Consider the following 25,875-nt stretch of genomic DNA (forward strand, 5'->3'; position numbering starts at 1 on the left):
CCAATTGGTACCAGGAGACTTGACACAAAGAAAAGCCTTTCAATGACTAGTATGGTTTTCAAATTTTCACCTTTAATGTTTCTTCACCCTCTTTTTTTCCCTATCACGTTTGATAAGACAATTTAGATGAATTGAAAGTTACAGCTAGAATTTTAGTACAGTTGTAGAGAAAACTGGAAAAGAAAGGTGATGGAGAAAAATACCGATGACAGGTTAGCTGTAGCACAATTCAAGTTTATTCCATTTGTTCTTGCAACACAAAACTTAAAACACAGTATATTTAGCATTCGGATGTACATGAACTAGGATATTTATGAGAAACTCAATTGTGTCAAAAGTATGACATTGTGGAAAAATGAACTGAAATATATCAAAATGCACAAAGCACTAGTCTTCCTGTTACTGCTTAGAAAGATATGATTGTTCCTCCATTTACAAAATAGAATCAGAACGATTTAAATTTTTAAAATTTTGCATGCAAAACACTGCAAACTGCTCATTTATGTAGGAGGGCACTCTCACCAGCTTCTTCTATACACAGTTGAGTATACAATATTGCATGGATGGAAACAGCAGCTCAGGTGAAGTTAAAAAAATCGATTAAGTCCATATAAATTTTAAGTCCATTATCTGGGGACAGAAATGAAGTTTTGTGGCTTTCACACACTGCACTTCCCTCCTACTCCTCTGTGCCGGCCAGGCTAGCTCTAGCAGGTGAGGGGAAACTGGGTGTGGTATCAGAACTCTGCAGATCCCAGTCTGAAACCGCAGAGGGGTGTGTTAGTACTCCCAGACACTGGCAAACTGCCCATCTGTACTTGATACAGTGCATACAAAATGACTGATTTAATACTATACTACAGAACATGCAAATTTTACTTATTTTTCTGAGATGTTAAATAGTAATTCAGTGGAGAACAAAACAAAACCTTTTTCTAATGCATGTAGTACCAAAAAGCAGTTATGATTCTTAGCTTCCTTTACTCAAAGTGTTTATGAATTTATCAGCCAAGTGGTTCAAAAATACAATATAAATAACCTAGTTAAAAGAAACAACAACAACAAACAAAACAAAAACGTAAACCACTTCGGTCAGCCTATTCTACAGGTTGTTTGCTCAAGCAACTGCTTCATAGTTATGGGGCATACAAAATGGCCAAGCTCTACTGCATCACAAGGAACACGAGTGTAGGGAGAATAGCATGGTTTTGGTACCAGGACGACTGTGGGACGCAGAGCAGGTTAGGAATGAAAGGCCAGTGCCCTCCCCTGCAGAGCCACTGCAGCTACACTGGAAAGAAAGGTGGAAACGTGGAGAGCTCAGGCATTGGAAATAGCATTACACCAAGAGGTGGAAACAAGGATATCAAAACACTCTGGTGCACTATTTTTTGATAGTTACAGAGCGTGCCCTTCATTTCCAATCAAGATGTTCAGTTAAGACAGCAGAATTAGCCAAATATATCAAAGTATTTAAACCATTTTGTGATTGTTATCTTGAACATAGGAAAAATACAGGGCTTAGTTGTTGAAAGGCCACAGGATAAAAAAGGAGTCATGGGGATACGGACACACACACACACACACACACACACACACACACACACACACACACACACACTCAGCAACTGATCAATAAAACTTATTACCCAGGCTGACTGCTCTCGATAATAGTTTAACCCTGCTGTAGAATGCTACATTGCCTTAAAAATATCATTAATTTTATTATCCATAATCTAAATATAAGTCCCCAGCCCACCCCTATCCCTTTAAAAATTTGAGGTACATTCAATTATTATTGCATGACTTGGCTAAGGGAAATCCCTAATACTTCTAGTAAGCTAAATGGATGGCAGAGCAAAAAGATCTCAATATTCGAAATGTAAGATACCAAACTCAAGACTATGGTTTAGTTAATTTTACTGATTTAACATTTGGAGATGTGTCTAAATTTTCTGCAGGTCCCAAGAACACCATTTTAGGGCACTATATTAAGAACACAGAATAGATTATGAAGTTGTCACTCTTTATGCAATTCAACAATTCATAAAAAGAAAAAAATTCTATTATTCATAAAAGCAACAAAATATATTATGCAGATGGATTGGCATATATGCAGCAGAAGCCTAGCAACAACTCAGGGAAACCTTGTAACAAGAACATTTTTGAAGGGATAGGGTTAAGTTTGTCCAAACAATAAACCTCACACCCCAGTGATAGCTTTGGTGCATTAAGTAATTGGAGTCCAAGAAGGGTCTGAGAGAGACATTCCAAAGAATGTTCCTTGATACTCCAAACATAATCGAGGCCAAGTCAAAGAGCAGACGAAGAAAATCCATAGGTACTAAGACAACTGTTCTCTTTTTATATGACACTAACATACTTATGGCTATTATGATTCTATTTTAGACAAGTTTTTTGTTTTGTTTTCTTGCAGTGCAAGGGACTGAACCTAGGGCCTTACTTATGCTAGGACAGCGCTCTACCACTGAACTACATCCCCAGCCTGATTCTATTATTAAGCCTCCTTTACTACCAGCAGGAATATGAAAGTGTTTCAATGTTACATAAATGTCTGAATCTACAGGAGAAAAAAAAATTATGCATACTGGAATGATTCCTCCTTTAGACTTCTAAAATTTAAGGTATTATAAATAAAACTAGTCAGTTTTATCTAGAGACATGAAAACCATGTGAAAGGGGAGAGAAAATCCAAAATTCAATCCTCCAGCAATTTGGGATTGTGCCCCTCCTCTCTTGACGGAGCTTTCCCATAAAGCTGACGGTCTCTGAGGAGAGGTTTGGTCGCCCACCGCAGGCCGCGCTCTTAACTAGTCGGGGTCCCCAGGAGAGTGCATTCTTAAGGCAGAAGGCGGGAGCTAATTGCTTATCTCAGCACCCTAAGTTTACATCACAGCAGCCACTACTGCTTGCAGCTATGGCTACCAAGTAAGTGGGGTTGGCCTTTGTATAATTAGACCTTCAACACAATCTAATTAATAAATTAGCTAGGAAGCTGGAAGGGTCAAATGAGCCTGATAGGCTCAGTCTTTGCTCTCCCTTGGGCGTGAATTGTCTGTTTTGTTAGAAATGGAAAAGAGGCTGGCTTGCTCGATCAGGAATCCCCGTAACAGCCTGATCATTTTTTTCCCCCTCCTCCAAAACATGTTTCGTTTTTTTTTTCCTTTTTTTTCTGGTAGTTTGATTTGTTATGAATTTCTCTCTCCCCTCACCACTCTTGAAAGTGTTTAGCTGAAGAAGCTGGCAGATAGAGTGACAGACAGACAGGCAGCAGTGAGGCCACAGGAGAGTCATTCTTCCTGAGTTATCAGTCCATCCATCCATCACTGGAGCAGAGCTTTGATTGCCTGGTTGTCAGTGGCTTCAAGGGCCGTCAGTCCATCTGGACCTTTCACAGACTTATCAGCACCCTGGAGGAGAGGAAAGGGCTCCGTTAAATGAACTGGCAGAGGTTACTGTTTACACTGAGAATTTAAAAGCAGAGTGCCCCATCTGTATTATGTATTACTCTTTCACCACCTACCCCTGCCCCCACCTTTGCTGGAATTCCTTGCACCATTTTTATGCATATCTATAATATTCATGCTTGGGGCTGGGAATGTGGCCTAGTGGTAGAGTGCTCGCCTCGTATACATCAAACCCTAGGTTCGATTCCTCAGCACCACATATATAGAAAAGGCCTGAAGGGGTTGGGAATATGGCCTAGTGGCAAAAGTGCTTGCCTTGTAGAAAAAGCCAGAAGTGGTGGTGTGGCTCAAGTGGCAGAGTCCTAGCCTGGAGCCAAAATAAGCCAGGGACGGTGCTCAGGCCCTGAGTTCAAGCCCCAGGACTGGCAAAAAAAAAAAAAAATCATGCTTGTTACACTCTTTTCCTCCTTTCAAACCCACCAAATAGTTCCCCCTTTTCTAGTCTTCATGTAAGCATCTCAACACAAGCTTTCTGTGTTTTCACTTCTTATGTCATGCAATTCAGACTGCACATCTGTTTCAGTGAACTCAAACACAAGTCTGACCACACTAATTATCTTCTTTTGTTTTGTTATCTTCTTTTGTTTTTTACCAGTCCTGGGGCTTGAACTCAGGGCCACACCGCCACTTCTGGCTTTTTCTATGTACGTGCTGCTGAGGAATCAAACCCAGGGCTTCATGTATACGAGGCGAGCACTTTACCACTAGGCCACATTCTCAGCCCTACTAATTAATTACCTTCTTAAAAGCTATGAATTGCAGCCTTACATACAAACTTGAGAGGAAACAACAAAATTTTAGGCATAATCTGCTCCCTCCCTACCTCTTTAGTGATACTTCTTGCTAAATCCTTCCTATCTACAGTGTAGGCTCTCCAAATCCACTGCACATTATTGTATTCTTCTGTCTCCTTCTTGTCCTTGTGACTTTCCTGGTCGCTGCTTCTGCTTGGAATGGTAACTTAACTAAGAAGAACCAAGCTCCATCAGTGGCGTCAACTGCTTTATGAAAGACATTCTTAATGACAACATGTGTCTGGCTCCAAGAGCACACCTGACTTCTTCATTCCTACTTTATTACATACACATGTCTCAGTAATCACAGTGCTTCAATGGGCTGGCTGTTTTACAGAGCTGTCTTCTTTTACTACTATACTAAATATACTGATGGCAGGAACCAAACTTTTAAAGCACTACAAGGGGCCCCAGACCAGGCAATCATTACTTTAATTAAGTCAATTGGTAAAGATAGGTATGCAGCATTTCAGTGTTATTTGTGGAAGACAGACTTGGTGGATCAACAAGGCATTTCTGCTATGAACAGGAGCTTGCTAACATATTACATGAGTCCTTCCTTTTCAGACAGTTTCAAAACAGAACATTGTAGGTTCTTCTATCAATTAGATAAGAACTAAGTTTCTTTGTCTATATTTTGAGGATGATTCGGGTGTTTTCTGGATAAGGAAAAGCTGTTAGGGCCAGGGTGAAGTGTCCTATGTAGACAGCCTGTGGCTATTCAAGACAGCAAAAGTTTTAAGGCATTATGAGTAATTTATTCATCTTCAAAAGTCATGATTTTAGATAACTGAGTATTACTTCATAGTATGTAGTAGATACAGGGAATGTTAAAAAATTGAATTGATGCTATCTTTACTCATGAGTAGTTTACAATCCAATTGAGATGTACAGGCAAGAACAGTAACATATATTGACCTGCTTATCTTTGTCTGTTTGATCTTAGATGGCCTCATTCTATTTCCTACATAAACAGACAAGAAGAGGATTAGTAACTTTTTAAGAATAAAATGTCTGCCTGTACTGGATATGATATTTCATTACAAGAAGTTTTCATGGTGAAGATGTTTACTATGGCTTTACTCATCAATTGCCAGTTTATAATGCAAAATACAGTCAAAATACTAGTACTTGGATACATATTCAAATCTATCTCTATACACATAAAGATGTGGGCATGCATGCCCACAAACATACACAGACACACCTGGACAGCCTGAATGGACACTTCTATATAAGGCTATTTTATGAGCTTAGAATATAATCAGTTGTTTTAGGGGAAAAAAACCAACAACTTAGCAATCATGGTTCATAATTCACTTGAAGAGAAGATAGTTAGGAATCAAACACAAAAATGAATGTAAGGCCCAAGATTGCAACTGAGGATTAAAATGAAGTCAAAGAATATGTGTGCAGAATGTTAATTTTAACTATTTTGGGGAGACTGATGTGTTGGAACTGGGGCTTCAAACTCAAGCTTTTTTGCTCAAGGCTGGCACTCTTGTCACTTGGGCCATGTCTCCATTTCTGGCTTTTTTCTGGTTATTTAAGAGATAAGAGTCTTGAGGATTTGTCTTGGATGGCTAAGAAACCAATCCTCAGATCTCAGTCTCACGAGTAGCTAGGATTATAGATAGGCATGAGGCCCTGGTGACTGGCTACATCATCAACCTCATGTATATTTTCAGTAGGAAGAGAATCTAAAACTTCAATGGTTTTAAGCACAGAAACAGCTCTCTGGGGTTTAAATTCTTTATAGCACAAAAGTATGCTGTAGTCCTCTCTCAGCAATTTATAGATCAAACTGAATTCTTGCAGTCCAAATAAAACCAGCAACAGCAAACAAGAGGAGAAAAGGCTGGTTACACTAAACAGTGGCAGTACATAAGAGGTTTGACTTGGCAAAAAATGGAGCAAGAAAAAATCCGCAAATTTCTGCTAAAGCTTAGCAACAAACTTAGTTATTACGAATTCTGGAAAGTGCAACAGACCCCAGAATGCCTGCTGTAGATAAATCTTCAGGAAAGGTTGAAATCTGTCTTTTTATTCTTAAATGTATATAATTCCCTCAAGAAATACTCTATTCAAAACAGTTAATATACTTTAGTTAGTACAAAGGCATTTTTCTGTTTTTTCCACAGCACTTTTGGCTATTATGGCACACAAGATAACATACAAGAGTTCTCATCTCATCTGCTGACAACGTTGAAGCTGGAGAACACGTTAAATGATATTATATTCACAAGCTGATTCAACAAATATTTACTGTTTCTATTATGTAATTTTGCAAAATAAAACGCTACTGGATCATAGTCACACTCATTTACACATAGTTTATGGCTGCTTTTGTATTATGGTGGCAGAGATGAGTCATTATGACAGACTATGTGGCACAAAAATCCCCAAATATATCCTATCTGGTCCTTCACAGAAAATGTTTGTTGACTACTGTTCGCTGGCACTGAGAATGAGACATCTTACGGTTGCAATCTAGCTGGGACAGAGGAAACAATCACTGAAGCAAAGCTATCACAGAGGGACAACCATCATTACCTTTTCTGATTCTCCAAACAACCCTAAAGCGTGAATTCCATCAATCCCACTGGTTCAGATATAGTGATTTATGGGCTACTATGCTGTAGAACCAGGTCTTAAATCCAGGTTTTACAACTTCATGGCTGAGCTCATCCATCTGCACTACTCTGCCTAACAATGTGCCCACTATACACTGTGAAACAGCATACACTAACTGTAGAACTGGCTGAAACTTTATCCGGCAGCTAAGTGTTGCTGCCACTGTCTCACCTGTTCTTTCCTAATAGGTCACTCCATACAAAATCCTTATGCTGTGTGTTTGAGTTGATACTGGTACTTGAACTCAGGGCCTCATACCCTTCCTTAGCTTTTCTGTTCAAGGCTGACACTTTACCCCTTGAGCAACACCACCACTTCCAGCTTTTTGCTTGTTAATTGGTGGAGTCTCACAGACATTTTCTGCTCAGGCTGGCTTCGAGCTAGAATCCTTAGATCTAAGCTTCCTGAGTAGCTAGGATTATAGGGGTGAGATATTCATGTCTGGCTCTGATTAACTTTTTTTTTGTGTTGTTGTTGTTGTTTGTTTTTGCCAGTCCTGGGGCTTGAACTCAGGGCCTGAGCACTGTCCCTGGCTTCTTTTTGCTCAAGGTTAGCACTCTACCACTTGAGCCACAGTGCCACCTGTGGCCTTTTCTATATATGTGGTGCTGAAGAATCGAACCCAGGGCTTCATGTATGTGAGGCAAGCACTCTACCACTAGGCCATATGCATAGCCCTCTGATTAACTTTTTAAGAGGCAGGTACTTCAAAAGCTAAGTAGTCACTCCAACTTAATTCATGTAACAAAATACTAACATATGAAAACCACACAAATACATAGGCACTGACACTTTTTTTGGGGGGGGGGGCAGTTCTGGGCCTTGGACTCAGGGCCTGAGCACTGTCCCTGGCTTCCTTTTGCTCAAGGCTAGCACTCTGCCACTTGAGCCACAGTGCCACTTCTGGCCGTTTTCTATATATGTGGTGCTGGGGAACTGAACCCAGGACTTCATGTATATGAGGCAAGCACTCTTGCCACTAGGCCATATTCCCAGCCTGTGACACATCTTATATTTCCTCTTATTTCTTGCTTGGACAAAGTAAATATAGTTCATTTTCAGTTGTAGATAAAACAGGAATAACTTGTTGTTTTGTTATTTGTAACACTATAATGCTAATACCAACCTCTCTACTGCATTTTTTCAGAGAAAAATTCACTGTGGAAATACAAGGATGAAGTGTAAATTATTTTTTAAAATACTTATCTTCAAGGACATTCAGGTACTGAGCTATTATTATATCTATGAGGTAGAGCATTGTAAGTTTCAGATGAAAGTTTTTTCCAGTTTTGAAACAAAGCTATTTTCATTTCATGAAGCTTATGTTTTCAGGAAACTCCTCATTGCTACAAGAATTCCCTTAGAAGTACACAATCCTGACTGGGCTTAGTATTCAGTAAGACTTTATAATGTGCTAGACTTTTCAGTAAGCTTTTACATACACACCATCTCATTAGGGATTTGGCTATAAAGTCATGGCTCTGGAGCCAAACTGACAGGATGTGAACACCCAGGTATCCTTTGTTATGGTTTGAATGGCACCACTAAAAGCCCACCTTACAAACTTAATCCTCAACAGGGAGGAGGAGCCAAATACTGGTTATCAGGTCATAAGGGATCCAGATAATGAATGGATTAGTGTTGTTAGTGGGGAGTAAGTTCTGTGAAAGTGGATTTGTTATCAAAACAAGTTCAGTACTTTTTTGTTCTATCTTACCTACCTTGCTCCCTTTTATACCTTCTGACATGCAATGAGGTAGCACAAAGGCCTTTGCCAGATACTAACCATGCTCTTGGATTTCCCAAAGTCCAGAACCATGAACCTAATCAATTCCTGGTCACTATTAACCCAGTCTGTGGTGTTTGGTTAAAGCAGAAAATGAACCTTATCAGCTGTATAATCTGGACAGCTTTCCTAATGATGAGGTTTAAATACCTACTTCATTTTGGGATAGTTGGAGGAGTTAAATGATATAAAGCACTTAAAACAGTACTTGTACATTGGAAGTATCATTTAGCCTTGGACTATTTAATTGTACCAACTTTATGTTTAAGTGCCAGTCCCAAGTTATAGAAGCAAAGCTTAGGCTGTGATGTTAAGGAACTTGGCTCAAAGCCAGAGCTAGACAGAGGCAAAACTACAAACTAAACTTGAGGGTATCTTATCACAATACAGTTTAAGTCCCCAACAGAAACAATCTAAAATAATGAAGTCTTAAAGAGTATTTAATAATAACTAAATAAGTCAGTCCTTACAGAGTACTTAAAACCAATAGGTTCTAAACAACCATAATTTATGTGCTTGAGACTATGTGGGCTGCTCAGATTTTACCAGAGGTACAGTTATCAGGTGAAAATGGTGCTTAGCCGCAAGCACACCTATCTGCTGTGCTGCAGACAGAACTGACTTCTAGTCTTTCCTTACATCTGATCTTCAGCTCAAGCCACAAAATCGTTTCCACAGACACTTACTTGGAGACTTAATAATTTTCACTATTAAGGGACTGGGGGGAAAAAAGAACACAAGATGTTAACATCACCAAGATCATCAGGTTTGATGTTTTTTAGTATTTTCTTAGCAGAATGACTTTTTGTGTCTCAACTATTGAGGAACAAGTTAATTTAAGAGTGCTCTGAAGTAGCTGTGAGTCACTAAAATTAGAGTTGCGTAATAATTGGTGGCTACGCCTTGTTTTCTGACTGCTGTGCTATTAGCTGCCATTCTTCTATTATGGATGTCAGTTACACAAGCTCACATGCTTCTCCTTTTCCCTCTTAAGTCTTTGTTCAATTTCCTAGGATACCTTTTAGTGGACTTTGTTTTTGGTAACCTGTTTCAGCTACTGGATATTTCTCATCTCATTAATTTTACTAATATTTCTTATGTTTTATTGATGTAGTGAAAGTAACAGAATAAAAAATAAGCTAGTTAAAAGTTAAGACAACAACTGAGCAACAGAGCACATCCTTATAGAGAACTTTTTAAGATGACACATTAAGATTAATGTATATGCTGTCAACTGGCTTTTAAGGAATTTTTTAATGTAAAAGAAAATGGAAACTTAAAACCACAAGCTCACGGAGCTAAAGCATCATGTTTTGAGAACAAAGAACATACAAAACAGTAGTTTGGGCCCCCTGTAGCATTACAATAATGCCCTGCTTTGCTTTCCTAGAAGAAGAAATAGTATCAGAAAGAAAAATTGTTTATAGTTCAAGATATAGTTAAAAGGAAATAGGCTTAGTGTAGTTCATATAGTAAATAATCCTAGACTAAATGAATCCCACAGGCTTTTAAGAGAATAAAGACCTGTGGCTGAGTAGAATGGTCAGGGAAAAACACAATTCTTTTTTAAACTATCTTTAAGTAGTAGTACAAAGGAGCTGCCATTTAACAAAGGAGTTTATGAATACAAGGTATCTTGATCAGTGTGACCCCTTCAAAGTTCTCATTTATCCCTCTCCTCCCCACCCCCTTCCCTCACTCTTGTTAATTTTATAAGATATACATTGAATTCTTGACTGCATTTTCCTTCACTCTTCTCTTCATTCTGTCTACCCCTTTCCCGCTGACGCCTGCCACCCCGTTCAAGTATTGACTTCCTGATGTTTGTTTTCTTGAGCTATGACTTTAGAAATTGCTTTTCTAAGGAATTACAGTATTTAAGTTCTCCCTTGAATCTACCATATTTCAGTTAATACATCTGTATACACTTGCATACCACCTAACATACTTACTTGTCCTAAGCTTATCAGTTAAATCTAGCATCCATATATAAGGGAAAAGGTGCATCCAAGCTGTGCTGAAGATAGGCTGATGCCATGTGAATTAAGTCAGTGCTAGAGAAGGGCGCTGACAGACAAGAAGAAACCATGGTTGGTGGCTCAAGTCCAGGGTCAAGCTGTGTCTCAATTGCACAGTTACACGAGTCAGTAAAAGACTTGACTGTTTAAGTCTGTTTCAACAAGATTTAGGCCCCTACAATACACACAGGCCTAACTAATAAATCTTTCATGAACCATGAATCAATATTTGTAGCCTCTGGGAACAACATTTTTGATACAGTAAGCAAGAAATACTTCCCTAGGGATGAAACTGGACAATGACACATTGACTGGAAATCTTTGTGGGCATAACTTGTCACAGATGCTTGAATATTCATTACAGTGGCAAAGAACTCCATTTCCATTTATTTGTGCATCTTAAAGGCCTGTATTATTTTAGAGACCTATAGCACCTAAAAATTGCTGTTGATATGTACCCAGAATACAAAACAACAAAAATACTTAAAAGAAATCCAGGATTTGAGTTTAAAGGAAACAAAGTATAGGGGAAACAAAACAAAAGCTTCTCTGTTTTGGAGGGTATGAAGTAATACTTTCAGAATCCCTTTTTCTTAGTGTTGAGATACATGTGCTACTTCTTTTCAAATTCTCTTTATAGCGTAAAAACTAAGGCTATTATAGAATATAAACATTATTTGTATGTAAATAAATTACACATATATCTATGGTACTACTGTTTGGCTTTGCTGGGGCCTACCCCGTATTCTTTTTGCTTTAGTTTTTGGATTAGGCCTTCCACTGTTGCCTGGGTCCAGCCTAGACTGATCATCCTACTCACGTATAGCTAGGATCACAGATGCACACCACTGTCTGGCTTACTGACTGAGATGGAGTCTTCTTAACTTTTTGCCTGAGGTGGCCTCAAACTGAGATCCTTTGATCTCTACCTCTCAAGTAGTTGGGATTACAGGTCTGAGCTATTTTAAGTAACACTGTTCTAGATCTTAATTTTGGATAATGCCTCTTACTGTCTTTGTTGCTATACATAATTCAAATAACAAGCAAATAGTTAGCTTATACAGTTACACTGTAGTGAGGGGAACAAAAGCAATAAAAATGAGCAATTGACCTCACCTTTGAAAGAAGCAATTTCACACAGGAAACATGACCCTCATAGACAGCAGACAGAAGAGGGGTAATATGATGTTTATCTGGAGCCTATGAAATGACAAGGAACATTTTACAAGAACTTTTTAGATTTAATTCAAGAATCTACTAACATTTCAAAATTTGTAAATACCTACTTGCCTTTCCATACCAAAATAACTCCAAAGAGATAAATCTGTAGACTCTCAAAAGAGTTAACAAAAAGCACAAATCCATAAGCAATGTTTCTGTGGAAGTCAGGGAGTGGAGTGGAACTCTGACCTCAGCTCAAATCTATCTCCCTTATGCGACCACTCGGGTAGTCTCTTTGAGCCTAAGCGTATCATGACCATAGAAATGGCAATGTGATTCAAGATGAGCGGTCAGAGGCCAAACACAGGAAGAGGCAAGGACTAGAAAACTACAACTGCGCCAGGTGACACAAACTGTGAAAAGTACATCTCTCCTGCTGTCAAGGTTATTAGTTCCAAAACTGAAATACAGAAGACACACAGGCTAAAGTCAAGAGGGAAACATTCCTGTCTCTTTACTTGCTCTTCTACCTTTATCCTATACCACAGAATAGATGGAGCCTAGGACTTGACCACTGCTTGACCTATGCTACCGACAGTGGTCATTTCCAAGCTTTAGAACACAACGAGCTATGGCCAAGGTGGGAAACAACAAACCTCAGCTTATCAACTTAAAAGAGTCATTCTGTTTGGCTTAGTTTTAAAATCCCAACCATATATTTCTAGGTTACAATTTGGTTATCATTTTGGACTACCTTCTTTAAGACACATATTTAAAATACTGCTCTCCTGTATTCACGTATGCCTTATACATACATTAATATCTGCTCCTTTCAGCAGCAGAAATTCCAGGATTTCAAGCTGTCCACAGTCTGCTGCATAGTGAAGAGGCTTCCTCCCACCTTCTAGCGTTCGGTTGACGTCTTCTCCCTTGTTATGAGAAGTCAAATAAAACCAATACTTAGATTGATGGAAGTACAAAGAAAGGGAATGGAGGTCTTGACATTTTTAAGACACTGAATTTCATGAAGCAATTATATTTCTTGTAATTTCAAATGAACAAAAACTTGAAGTAAAAGTCCACATAATAATTAACATACAGTACAATTGTAACTTAAGTCCTAACTAGTAAAGTGAAACAGAGTTATTCAGTGTTTAAGCTTTTTGCTTATACTTCTTATTTAACAAAGGTGACTGTACTACAAGGCCTGTGTGAGTGATAGAAAGCAAAGGATTCTCACATGCAGGGGATTCTGCAAACCTCTTTGGACGTTCACTGCACTGAATGTTTGTATTAGAAAAGTAAAAGGACAAGCTGGAAATCTGTCATCAAGATAAATCAGATTCTTTTTAAAAAAGAAAAAAACAGGTAAAACAAGCAGGAGAAAGATCAAAGCAGAACAAACAAAAATATGGAGAAAAATTGACTCAAGAACATCAACACAACTGACAAGATCTTTAGCAAGAGTAAACAGGAAGAGAAGAATGAAGGCACAGAGTGTCAATATCAGGCTCTACAGATCATCTTCCCACCAAGAACCCTCCAGGCTCCAAATGGTTCACTGCCAAATTCTACCAAATACCTAAGGAAGACCAATACTAATCCTACACAGGATTATAGAAAACAGGAGATGTGAGAAGATATGAGACCCATTCTGAGATCAGCATTATTCTTATTTTAAAATAGATACTATGAGAAGAATCCCTTTGAGCATCGTGAGCCGGGAGAACACCTCCTTCTGTTCAATGCAATTTCCCTCGTTACTTAATCTCACCGAACTTCTCATTGCCCAATTAAGCTCTACTTTTACCTAGAGAGGCAGTATTAAATCATGGAAAATCACCAGGCAGGGTGGAGAACCTTTTTGCAGCCAAAGGTGATTTGGATAGTCATAACATCATTCACAGGCCATACACAATTATCAATTCAGGCTGACAGCACAGACAGCGGACAAGAACCATGGTTGTTTGTTCTGTCACAAGCTCAATGATCTTATGGGGCTTATGTGGTCCTTGGGCTGGAGGCCCCCTTCCCGTGCTACACCAGTTGTTACTGCTATACTCACTCCAGGCTGATATTAAGCTTGGTGGGCCTTAGGTGTCTTCATGGCAAAACAAACATCGAAAAACAGTGGCTGTGTTAACCTCCAAGTCATTTTAAAAGAATTTCTTTTTGGGGGGGAGGAGGGGGTGTATGTGTTTTATACTTCTACAAGTTAAAGGAATCTGGTTACTGTGTCTATCTATAACTTGATTCTAGATTAGGGAAATAGGCTTTTGTTTTTTGCATTTGTGGCTACAAGAGAGTACTCAAAAGAATCATTAATGGGGCTGAGAATATGGCCTAGTGGCAAGAGTGCTTGCCTCATATACGTGAAGCCCTGGGTTCGATTCCTCAGCACCACATATATAGAAAATGGCCAGAAGTGGTGCTGTGGCTCAAGTGGCAGAGTGCTAGCCTTGAGCAAAAAGAAGCCAGGGACAGTGCTCAGGCCCTGAGTTCAAGGCCCAGGACTGGCAAAAAAGAAAAAAAAAAGAATCATAAACGGAAGCAACACTGAGGAAGGTCTTAGTATGAAATTACCTGGTTTTTAAAAGATGGCCACAATTCAGAGTTCCTTCACCCTTTTCAACCTGTCTTTTCTACTTTAACTCCTTTTACTATAGAATATAAACATGCTCACAAGTGTGACATATTTCTAACAGCTGCACACTTCTTCTTTAATTCCAGTATATTTGGTATATATTTCCAAAGAGTGATTTCTTACAGGCCTCCACTGTACTAGATGAAGTTTATGGAATAAACATGCACCCTGAAAAGCATTCTTTGTACTATTTCTAAATGAATGGGTACTTAATACTGCTGATAACTCTTTTTAGGCTACTCTTCAAAAGAAAATAAACCAATAATTCTCTTTCTTGGACCTTCAAGATGTGTACTCATCCATGCAACTGAGTTCTAAAGCCAAAGTACATACTGCATTGTCACAAAAGACCAGATCCCTCCAAAGCAACCCACAATCAGTAGACTAAATGAGCATATATGATAGTTTCACAGCACAGCATGTAAGAACTGGACAGCTGACAGAAGAAAACAGCAAATGCATTAAATACACCAACTTCTACAAGAGTCAATGTCCCCATTTAGCTAGCGAGTCAACATTGCAGTGCTTAATAGCATTTTTCATATAGTATGTTTTTTTTTTTTCTGCGAAGAATGGTCCTTCTTTCTTCTTCTTTTTTTTTTTTTTTTTGCCAGTCCTGGGGCTTTGACTCAGGGCCTGAGCACTGTCCCTGGCTTCTTTTTGCTCAAGGCTAGCACCCTGCCACTTGAGCCACAGCGCCACTTCTGGCCTTTTCTATATATGTGGTGTTGAGGAATCAAACCCAGGGCTTCATGTATATGAGGCAGGCACTTTACCACTAGGCCATATTCCCAGCCCCCTTTCTTTCCTCTTTGCCTCAGCTTTCCTCCCTCATTTCTCCTCAACCTCTGGATCCCTCTTCCCTTTAACAGCTCCATTTCAAGGGGTAACTTTACAAAGAATCATGTATGACTCTACTGGTGACAAGCAAAACATTGTTCAAATTACAACATAGTAACAAATTCACATGCCTTGATAATTTCATTTGGAACTTTACAACAGAAAACAAATGGCTTAACAGAAAGGAAGATCTGAAAAATATAAAATCAACCCACCTTTATTTTCTAGCACTCTTATTTTTATTAAACATAGCTGGGTATTTTCTTAACAAAATATAGAGTTGCTTTGCAAGTTTTAACCATATTAAGGAAAATAATTAGAAACCTTACAACTATCTTATTTACTTTTTTTCCTGCATACTTGATTGAACCTCTAAAGAAAACTCATCCTCAGAAGTATTATTCCAATTGTATTTATGCTTATCTAATATAATGGCTGGCGCTGTAGATGTTCAAATGACATTTGCTGAATAAACTGGTAAAAACTGCTCACTAGCTACCCTTTTCTTTCATATATGCTGTTGGAAATGAAGACAGTCATGGGACTATAGCAGTAGAGATGGGGAGGAAATTCTGGAACATTTTTAGCAGACATTTTGATAGCTGGAAAGTTGTTCTAGAAATCCCTTTCAGTTTAAAAATCTTTCTAGAGAAAGCTTTACAAAAGCCAACAATCGTGTTTCATAAGGAGTTGTTTTCAGGAAGAAATCTTCCAACCTTATTGGTACTTTTATACTGTGATAAGTAGTTTGTGATATTAAGTGTAGGTTATACTATTTTTTCACTAATGCTAATGAAAAACTACTGATGATTCATATTTTTACAAGACAATAAAGCCTTTAAGTCAAGCTTATGGCTAAAAAAATTGTAAGATTCCAAAATGATAGTCAAGAGAGTTGCAAGTAGGAGCTGGCCTTACACTGGCTCACACCTGTAAATCCTACCTACTCAGGAGGCTGGGATCTGAGGATTGTCGTTAGAAGCTAGCATGGGCAGCAAAGTCTGTGAGACTTTTTATTCTTAATCTCCACAGCTGTGGCTCAAGTGGTATCAGTGCTATAGCCTTGAGCAAAAGAGCTCAGAAACAGTGCCCAGGTCCTCAGAGTTCAAGCTCCAGCACACTGGTGAACACACACACACACACGCACACCACACCTCCACAATAGTGTGGAAAATTGGATAAAGTTTGAGTTTTCAGAGGTAGGGAATATTCTTTCTGCTAAGAGACATTTGGATACGTTCATCATTTGAGGGCCATACAAAATTATTAATACAGGCAGATGGCCTTGGGCAGGTGGAATCACATATGTCTGTCTTGTTATACATAAAATGATTTGCCAAATAAAAGATACTAAGAGTACCTTGTACAATTGCTGAGCAGGTTGGAGAATGGGCAATAAACAAGAGGCTTAAAAGCAAGAAATAAAAATCAAACATGTCCCTAAACTATGTGGCCACAGAAGACTGTACTATTGATTTTTTGTAGTCTCCTATTTCCATTTCTCCAATTAACAACCAAAAGCTGGAGGTGCAGCTGAACCTGAGTTTATGCCCCAGTACGTGTACACACACACACACACAGAGTGCAGTGTTGTGGCTTGTTCCCTAAAGATATATGTACTGAAAGCTTGAAGCAGGGTGGTGAAGGGGACTGAACTTTTAAAAGGTGGAGCCTAAGTAGGTCCTTGGATGGATGGAGGGTGCTGTTCTTCAGAAGGAATTAGGTAGTTCTCTGGCATGGTAATGTGGCAAGTCTGGTAAGTCTGTGCTCTTTCCTCCTTCTTATGTGGTTTGTGGTTGCTTGCTTCCATATGCACTCACCAATGCCACATGCACTGATGTGACACAGCAAGGAAGCCTTCAGTAGAATTGAGCCAATGTTTGCTCCATGTCCTTGAACTTCAAGGAAGGAGCTGGAAAGAACTAAGTAAACCTCCTTTCTTTACAAGTTAGTGTAGCTCAAGTATTTTATTTTAGAAGTGAAGAAGTGATGGTTCAAGCAGAAACTTACCAAACAGGTGTAGTAAAGCCAGAAAGATCATGCCAGGATAGGTTAACATTAAGTATCACATGCTTTACTAGAAAACAAAATATTGTGGTAGGAAAAAAGCCTATTCAAGGTAAGGAAAAAAAACCAGAAAAAAATTCCTAGATCTGACAAGGACCTGGTCAAGACCTTTAACATCCTATCTTTTCTTACCTACAAAATAAATTAGTGAGATGAGGCCATCTTTACAGTTTTGTTTCTAAACAAATTTGTGGTTATAAACAATAGCTAAGAATCACTGCGCTCACCATATGCCAGGCATAACAGAAAGTAATTTAGCAAATTACATTCCTATTTCATAATTGACTTCAGAATAAAGAATAGAAAAGGGCAGAACAGCCAAGTCACAAGACTGTTTAAAACAAAATAACTGAAGTCAAGAGACAAAACTAGGAATAAAATTTGCAAGCCCCAGAAAAACATCTCTTAACTAATACAAGGCTTATAAAAATCTATAAAAAACAAAACAGGCCAATTACCTACATGAACGAACTATCAGTCTTGTGTGCTGATGTGTATCTAACTCCTTGAATACCATTCAAATGTAATACAGATGTATTTTCAAGACTTAAGATCTACTGATCCATCTATTGTCACTATAATATTAATAGCAAAGGTAATCTAGAAACAGAATGTTTACCAAAAAGAATCAGTGCTATATATTACGTGATACCCATAAAATGGATACTAGGTATCATCTCAAAGGGGAATACATTTCAATGTGAAGTCTAAGAAAAAGTCTCGAGGAAGTTTTACAAAAGCAAGTACTGAGGTACTGACAATTTTTAAGAGGGGAAAATGATTAAGACAATGTCCAATGTTTTCTTAAATTACTAAAGAATGAACTGGGGAGGGGAGGCCTTCACCTTTCAGTCCCAACTGCAGTATTTTCACCTGTGTTGGAATTCATCTGATTGTACTTCTTGAAGTTACTAGTTAGGCAGGAAGGATCTCAGGCCAACTTTTGTCTTCTGTATACTTTCCTGTCTTAAAAATACCTATTAAGGGGCTGGGGATATAGCCTAGTGGCAAGAGTGCCTGCCTCGGATACACGAGGCCCTAGGTTCGATTCCCCAGCACCACATATACAGAAAACGGCCAGAAGCGGCGCTGTGGCTCAAGTGGCAGAGTGCTAGCCTTGAGCGGGAAGAAGCCAGGGACAGTGCTCAGGCCCTGAGTCCAAGGCCCAGGACTGGCCAAAAAAAAAAAAATACCTATTAAGTTTTAAATGTTAAATAAACTAGTCAAGGGGAATAGGAAATGAAGTACTTTGTTTCACTTTATTCAGCAGCACTTTAGTTTCTGAAATATATAAGTATCTATCTGTAATTTAAATTGGCTTTAATGCACTAAACGTTTAATACCTATACCAAGAGAAGACTGTTTAAAAGATGTAGCACAGTGGTAAAACCGCTTGCCTAGCAAGTACAACATCCTGGGTTCAATCCCCAGTACCAAAAAAAGAAAGATTTTAAAAAAAGAAAGAAAAAAGATGATACTTTCATACTGGGTCACCAGTACTGCTGTCAAAAGAACAAAGCAAGTAATACATTCTTTTGATGATAACTTGATAATTTAAAAATGAAAAGTAAAAAGGAAACTAAAGCCACTAAAAGCAAGTAAGACTGAATCAGGACCTCTTTTAAATTGGCCATTTTATTAGTACAATGAGAAATCATTCCAGTAGTGTTGCAATTTCTAAAGGTTGGAGTTGATGCCTTTCTCAGGTTCAAGAGATTCTATCCTCTCACCCTGGTGCACAATAGATGCTTTTCAAACCTATTTGAGTGTCAAAGGCAGATGTAATTAGGGTGGGGGTTGGAGAGGGAAAGGAAACAACAGAGAAGGGAAAGTTTGAGACCTGATGTATAGTATTTCAGAGCAAGTGAAACAGAAGAACATGTAAACAAGTGAGTACATTTATTAGATCTGATAGGAATCCTATGGGGCGAGGGGCTAGTATCAATCCAATGCGCAAGCATCTTCCTCAAAGAACCTCAGACCCTCAAAGCCTACCACAAAGTTCAACTTCAGGTAGTCTCAGTGGATCAATACCATCTTGCTCTGGCTTTCAATTTTTAATATTGACACGCCAAATTATTATTTTACTCTTTGAATTACCTGGCACTATTGAAAATCAAAGGTCAAGGGTTTGTAAAGTGATTAATTCAAAGGAGTTCTGAAACTCCTTTTGAATCCATGGTACTGGGTTCAAATCTCAGCTGTAACTATTCAAAAGCTTTATGATTGCAGGCAAATTATTTCATCTTTGCCACATTTCTTCATCTCTAAAGTGGAATTAGTTATATTTATTACATACAGAGGTAATATTGCCTTCTAAGACTCAAGTTCAAAAATCTTAAAAACACAAAACACTTTTTAAAAGTATGTTTAATTTAAATAAGCAATCTCAATAATTGTTTTTTCCTAAGACGAGGCCTGCTAAATTGTGTAGAATCACATTTTAAACAAAACAAGTGCAAGGTAAATTATGACTATAAATATGAAGTTTCACAAGCTGTCAAACAATCAGACATATCATGTAGGCACAGTGAGCAGTAGTAGGTATTTGTCAATATGTATGTTACACTTAAACTTGGGGGGGGGTGCAAGTAGTGGGGTCTGAGTGCAGGGCTTCATGTTCTCACTTGTTTTTTCGTTTAAAGCTGGCACTCTACCACCTGAGTCACACTACCACTTCTGGCTTTTGGCTGCTTAACTGGAAATAAGTCTCAAGACTTTTCTGCACTAGCTGGATTCATACTGTAATCCTCAGATTTCAGCCTCTGAGATTACGGACATAAGCCACCAACTCCCAGCTTATACTTTAAAAACAAAAAACACAACTGTAGCTAATTCATAGTTTGCACTAATCTGTTGTAACTGTTTCTTGTGAGACTCCCTCTGTACCCTTTTCTTCTTTAGTGACCTCAGGGCCTTGTATTTGTTTCACTGTTACTTTTATCATTTGAGCCTTACTTTTAGCCTCGCTTTTGGATGATTGTTTTGGAGATGGGAAATTTTCAGACTTTTCTGTTCTGGATGACTATGAATTACAATCCTTGAAATCTCAGCCTCCTGAGTAGCTAGGATTACAAGACTGAGCCACCAGTGCCTGACTTTTTCATTTTCTTAATGTGCTTATTACTTTTAAACCATTTTTTAGTTAAGAAACCAGCTAATTATCTCAAAACAGACTGGTAGTTTTAAAAAAGAAGTGTTTAGGCTTTAGACTCAGACAAGATGGGTTTAAATCTCAGTTGCGGGCTACTCACTTTTGTGACATAGTCAAATTCCTTTTTTAAGCTTCATCTTTAAAAATAGATCTGTTGAAATGGCATGGTAAATAGCATTTGTCCTTATATAACTAGCGAAGTTTGCCAAAAATTATACTTAAGAATAAAAAAGTTGGTGTGTGCGCGCGTGTGCAGTATGTCAGTATTGGAGCATGAACTCAGTGCCTTGGGCTCTTGCTTAGCTTTTTCTGCTCCAGGTTGATGCTCTACCACTGGAGCCATCCGTACCTCTAGTTCTGGCTTTCTGTTGGTTTCTGGAGGTAAAAGAGTCTGTCAAATTTGTCAGTGTTAGCTTCAAATCTCAATTCTCGGATCTCAGCCTCCTTGAGTAGCTAGGATCAGAGCTACTGACACATGGCAATAAAAAGAATTTCTTACCAGAAATGTACGTGTGTTGATACTGGGCCTTGAACTCAAGGCCTTGTGCTGTATAGTGCAGCTTTTTCACTCAGGCCTGGATCACTACTGCTTGAACCACTCCTCCACTAGCTGGTTTTCTTTTGCTGGTTAATTAGGGGTGACTGAAAATTTGCTATAGCTAGCTTTGAATTTTATCTTTAGACCTCAGCCTCCTGAGGTGCTAGGATTATAGATGTGAGCCTATAGCACTTTGGTAAGTCAAGCAGTAAAAAGGAAGGCAGATCTTAAGTTGAAGTCAAAATATTTCCCTGGAAGAGATGGTATTTATGCTAAGAGTAGTGTGGAATCTAGGGATTAATGTGTAGTCAAAGAAGACGCAAAAGTACATGGGAAGATTTGCCATATGAAACACTGTAATAGGAGGCCTGGAGCAGAGGGTTTTCAGAGAGGCAAGGTAACAAAGGTAGGACTAGACCAGATCCTAATGATTTATGATATCAAAGGAAGGAGGAACTGTTCTTTCAAATAAATAATGAAAAATTACATGGTCTTTTCAAGGTAGGGTAAAAGATTGGCTTGAAAAATCAAAACAAAAACAAGAAAATGCTCAGATTCACACAATACAGAGCCCTTTCCAGGTTACCTGTACAAACCTACTCAGAAGGCAACTGAGGATGGGGTGAGGACACAATAGTCAAGGAAAATGTAGTCCAGGCTGCATAGCAAAAGCAGCTAATGTAAGATAGTAATGTAAGAATACAGAATAAATTATAAGTGAGAGACACTAAGAAGGTAGTCTTGACAACCCTCAGAAATCTGGTTTGAATGAATGGGTAGGTCATGAGGTTATAAGTCAGTATGGAAGGAGACAAGAACAGAAACACTTTCAATTGTATTATCATTGTAGCTGGAATACAATGAGTACTTAAAATCACCTTTTTGTTTTGTATTTCAAATAACCTAAGTTCCACAATAGGAAAACTAAAAGCCATTGGCTGCAGAGTACTAGCAGTGAGCCACTATGCCTACTGGTGTCCCAAATAATTTTTTACCCTCTACTGAAATAAAAAGTAATTCAGGTTTCAATCTACCAGCTAGCTGAAAAAGCAGTGGATCGCAGGCAGACAGCCCTAAAATTCCACTGCAAATAACAACCAAGCAGATGAAAAGTCTGTTTTAATTCCACTCAACAGGAGAGAAACTACCAGCAGCTGGCCTTGCACAATCCTCCAAGTTTTCCCTGTTTCTTCTTACTTGCTTTCTATCTCAGACCTGTGAAGTGGCATACTGGAGGGCCTTTGAATAATTGAAACCTACACCCAGTTTTCACACTCTTGGAAGGTGAGCAAGAAGCTCTTCACAGTTATATCATAAAATTGTAGTCTTCTTTTGGAAGTTATTTTAAAAAATTCCCACTTTTAAAGCGGTAAGAACATCATGTTCTCTTATGACTACAAAAAAAGAAAAAGAAAGAGAAAAAGGTAAAAGTTTCAGGACCTAAAGGCAAGTTAGAACTTTTAAGTTTATTATTCCATCAAAGTGGATTTTTAAAATTTATTTTGGGATTAGCTTTGAGTTGGGCTTTCTTAATCACGGTTTTTACACCAATTTACTATGACTAAAGGGCAAGTATTACTTGTTAGACATGTGGAACAATCTTGTTGAGAAAAACAACAACAACAACGAAGATTATCAACACTCTAGTTGCCAATCGCCAACTTTACACTCAAACGTTTTTGGTGTTGGTGGTTGTGTGGGAGAGGAACAGGCCACACCCAAAGTTAACACTTCACAGTCAAGTGACCAGAGTTTCAGAATCTGGACCATTGCTATTTTCAGGCGTCTCCCCCCCCCCTCCACCCCACCCACCCACAATACATTCTTTAAATTCTTACCAGGCCTAAAATTAAAAGAAAATCCTCCTCTGATATGAGGCTATCTATGTTCCCCCTCAATAACTGTCAAACCCAAGGTGGAGAGATAGTACATTCCAAGAAAGGATTTCCGCCAACTCCGATGGAGACGAGGGCCTAGATTCAAATCATCGGTGGTCCAAAGGAAACTCTCTCTCTCTCTCAGCGAGCCCGGGCCAGCTCCTCTCCCCCAGGGGTCAGTCAGGAGGGTGGTAGCAAGAGCCCGGGCGGCACCGCACCACTGTACCAACTTACCGGTGTCCCCCTTCCTTTCCATTTGGGCGCCTCGTGAGGTATCCCTGGGTCCCCGGGTGTCGTCTCCATCCAGGAGGACCCCAGCTCGTGGAGAGGGGGGGGGAGAGGGGGACCTCCCCTCCCACCCCATCCCCTTCCCCCTTTCCCCACCATTCCTCCCTCACTCCCCCGGCCCCCATCCCAGCACCCCCCCCACGCCCCATCCCCCCCATCCAGCTCCCATCCGCCGCCTCCCTCGCCCCCTTCGCCCCCCGTCTCCACCCCACTCCTCCCCGCTCACCTTGGCCACGTAGTCCTTCACCTCATCCAAGTCCCCGTTCTTCAGGGCCCACATGAACTCCTTGTCGCACATCGCCGCGGCGGGGCGGACCGGTAGGCCCGGCAGAAAAAGGAGGAGGCGGTGGAGGCAGCGAGCGGATTCCGCCGGGCGAGCGGGAGACCGGGCCGCAAGGCCGGGCAGGGAGCAGGAGGACGAGGAGGAGGAGGGGGAGGCGAGGCGGGAGGCGGAGGCGGCGGCGGCGACCGGCAAGGCCGGGAGACACAAAGTTCTTTCGCGGCCACCGGGCCCAGCACAGCAGGTTTCGCCTGGCAGAGGAGAAGCAGGAATGCTTGCACTTCCGGTTCACTCCCAGCTAGGACCCGCCCCCGACTTCCTCTTCCTTCCAGCTCCGCCCCCGCTCCAGAACTCGCCTGGTGAACGGCCCTTGTACGCATGTGCAGTGGCTGAACGGGGCCGGAACTGGGGGCGGAGGCGAGGAGTGGGCGGGACCGCGTGGCAGCAGGTGGGCGGGGGTTAGGAGCGGCCGGGGGCGGGCCTAGGGGAGGTGTCAGGGCCCATCAAGCGGGACTAGGGTGGTTCCAAACCATCCCAAGTCTACTTACCAACAGCCAGAAGTGTCTGCTTTCCTTCTTCCTTTTTCTGTCCCTGGCTTCTTTTTGCAGTCACAGCGCCACGGCCAGCTTGTGTCTGTGTTGCTGAGGAATCGAACCCAGGCTTCATGCATGCAAGACGAGCACTCTCCCGCTAAGCCACATCCCCAGCCCTTCTTCCTCCCTTTCCAAACCATTAAAATCTCACTCTCAAAACTGTTTTTTTTTTTTTAATTGCAGATTGTACCAGCTAGGTTTGCTATGTCTGGTTGTTGGTCTGAATGATGAATTCCATCTCCCTTCACCTCTTTTCCCATCCTTTCTTTTGGGGGAGAGGGTGCGGGTGGGTTCAGACTGCTCCCTGCCCAGAAGGGAGTATAAAGAATGAGATAAAGCAGCTCCTGCTTCAACACTTCAGACAATACCCATTTATTGTGTGAATACTATGTATAATATTCTTTTTGTGGGGGTGGAGGGGAGAAAACAAAACCACTTTCATGTGTGATGGGGGAAAACTTACCTCATCTCCCTGACCAGGAGATGACATCCCTGATCACAGGAATTCGGCCCCATGTCACAAGGTAGAGGATAATCTGCATTTTAGAAATCTTGTGGTTTAACGCTTTTTTCCCCCCTAAAAGTCCTTTGAAGTTCCCAAACTAGGGAGGCCACTTCTATTCTTCATAAGGTTTGCTTGTAATACCTTAGGGTAGACGCAGCTGATGAACTGTATCCTTGATGATTCAATCAGGCATACCTGAACATAGGATGAGCCAATTAGAACTCTTAGTAGAACTATTACATGATATATGTATATGTGCACACACACACACAGACACGTGCATATATCACATTTGATTGTGTGCCTAAAGCCTCATTTATGCTCACTAGACAAACTAGGCTACTTTAAAGAAATGCCACATAGTTTGGGGGTTAAAAATACAGACGTTGAGCCAAATTTCTTTTTTTGTTTTTTTCTTCGGTAGTATGGCTTGAACCCAGGGACCCCTGCTTGCAAGATGGATGTTATACTCTCTGAGTCAGGCCCCAGCCCTAGTTTTAAATAGGGGCTCTCATTTTTGCTCAAGTTGACCTGGATAGCCATACTCCTATTTACGCCTCCTTCATAGCTGGGGTGACAGGTGTGTATTATCATGCACAAGTTATTGGTTGAGATAGGGTGTCAGGAATGCTTTTCCTCAAGCTGGTCTTGATCCTCCATACTCCTGGTCTTTGCTTTCTAAGTAGCTGGAACCCCAGAGATTAGCCATGGTGCTTAGTTTTCTAAAATATAGGACCCACCCTACTCATTTTGTATCATCTTGAGCAAGTTACCTAATTTCCCCTTGCTTCAGTGTTCCATATATTTTAATAAGAGACAGCAGAGTTGGTTTTCCAATAACAGACTTTTGTGATCCATTTTTACATTGCTTCCTGCCCGTTGAATGTCTTGAACGTGTGTTCAAAGTAGATTTTAAATCAAGTGGACTCCTTATACACCCATGTCTTCTAAAATGACATCATCACCATCTTGTCATTGAAACTAGGAGCATGGGAGCCCTTATAGCTTCTGTTATTCCTGACCTTAAAATTTTTTTCCAATCCATTAGTAAGTCCTTTGAAATATGTATTGAATTTGTTCACTTCCATGGTCTTCAATACTGACCACACTTTACACATCTTCCAAGCCACTGTCAGCTTTGTCTTCCACTGTGAAAACTTCCTGGCTAGTCTCTCTCATTTTCCAGGTAATTCCCCACATAGAGAGTT

General features: G+C 40.0%; 1 protein-coding gene across 1 annotated transcript; it reads right to left on the reverse strand.

Moving 5' to 3' along the window:
* Positions 1-215: 215 nt before the first annotated feature.
* Mtpn (myotrophin) lies at positions 216-23,834 on the reverse strand. Its single transcript, XM_048340284.1, has 4 exons — positions 23,516-23,834; positions 12,697-12,810; positions 11,837-11,920; positions 216-3,431 (listed from the first exon to the last, which is right to left on the reverse strand). The coding sequence occupies exons 1-4, from the start codon at positions 23,585-23,587 to the stop codon at positions 3,345-3,347; spliced, it is 357 nt and encodes a 118-aa protein (XP_048196241.1). The 5' UTR covers positions 23,588-23,834; the 3' UTR covers positions 216-3,344.
* Between the last annotated feature and the right edge of the window lie 2,041 nt (positions 23,835-25,875).

The sequence above is a fragment of the Perognathus longimembris genome, chromosome 2 (genome assembly GCF_023159225.1).
Source record: "Perognathus longimembris pacificus isolate PPM17 chromosome 2, ASM2315922v1, whole genome shotgun sequence".
NCBI lineage: Eukaryota > Metazoa > Chordata > Mammalia > Rodentia > Heteromyidae > Perognathus > Perognathus longimembris.

What these genes read in the sequence shown, in the direction of transcription:
- Mtpn (XM_048340284.1), bottom strand. Translation starts at nt 23,587, where the DNA reads ATGTGCGACAAGGAGTTCATGTGGGCCCTGAAGAACGGGGACTTGGAT. An exon ending in TGAAGGACTACGTGGCCAAG is followed by an intron (nt 12,811 to 23,515) that starts GTGAGCGGGGAG and finishes TCTCATAACAAG; the next exon opens with GGAGAAGACGTCAACCGAAC. An exon ending in TGAAATTGCTTCTTTCAAAG is followed by an intron (nt 3,432 to 11,836) that starts GTGAGGTCAATT and finishes CCTCTCCTCCAG; the next exon opens with GGTGCTGATAAGTCTGTGAA.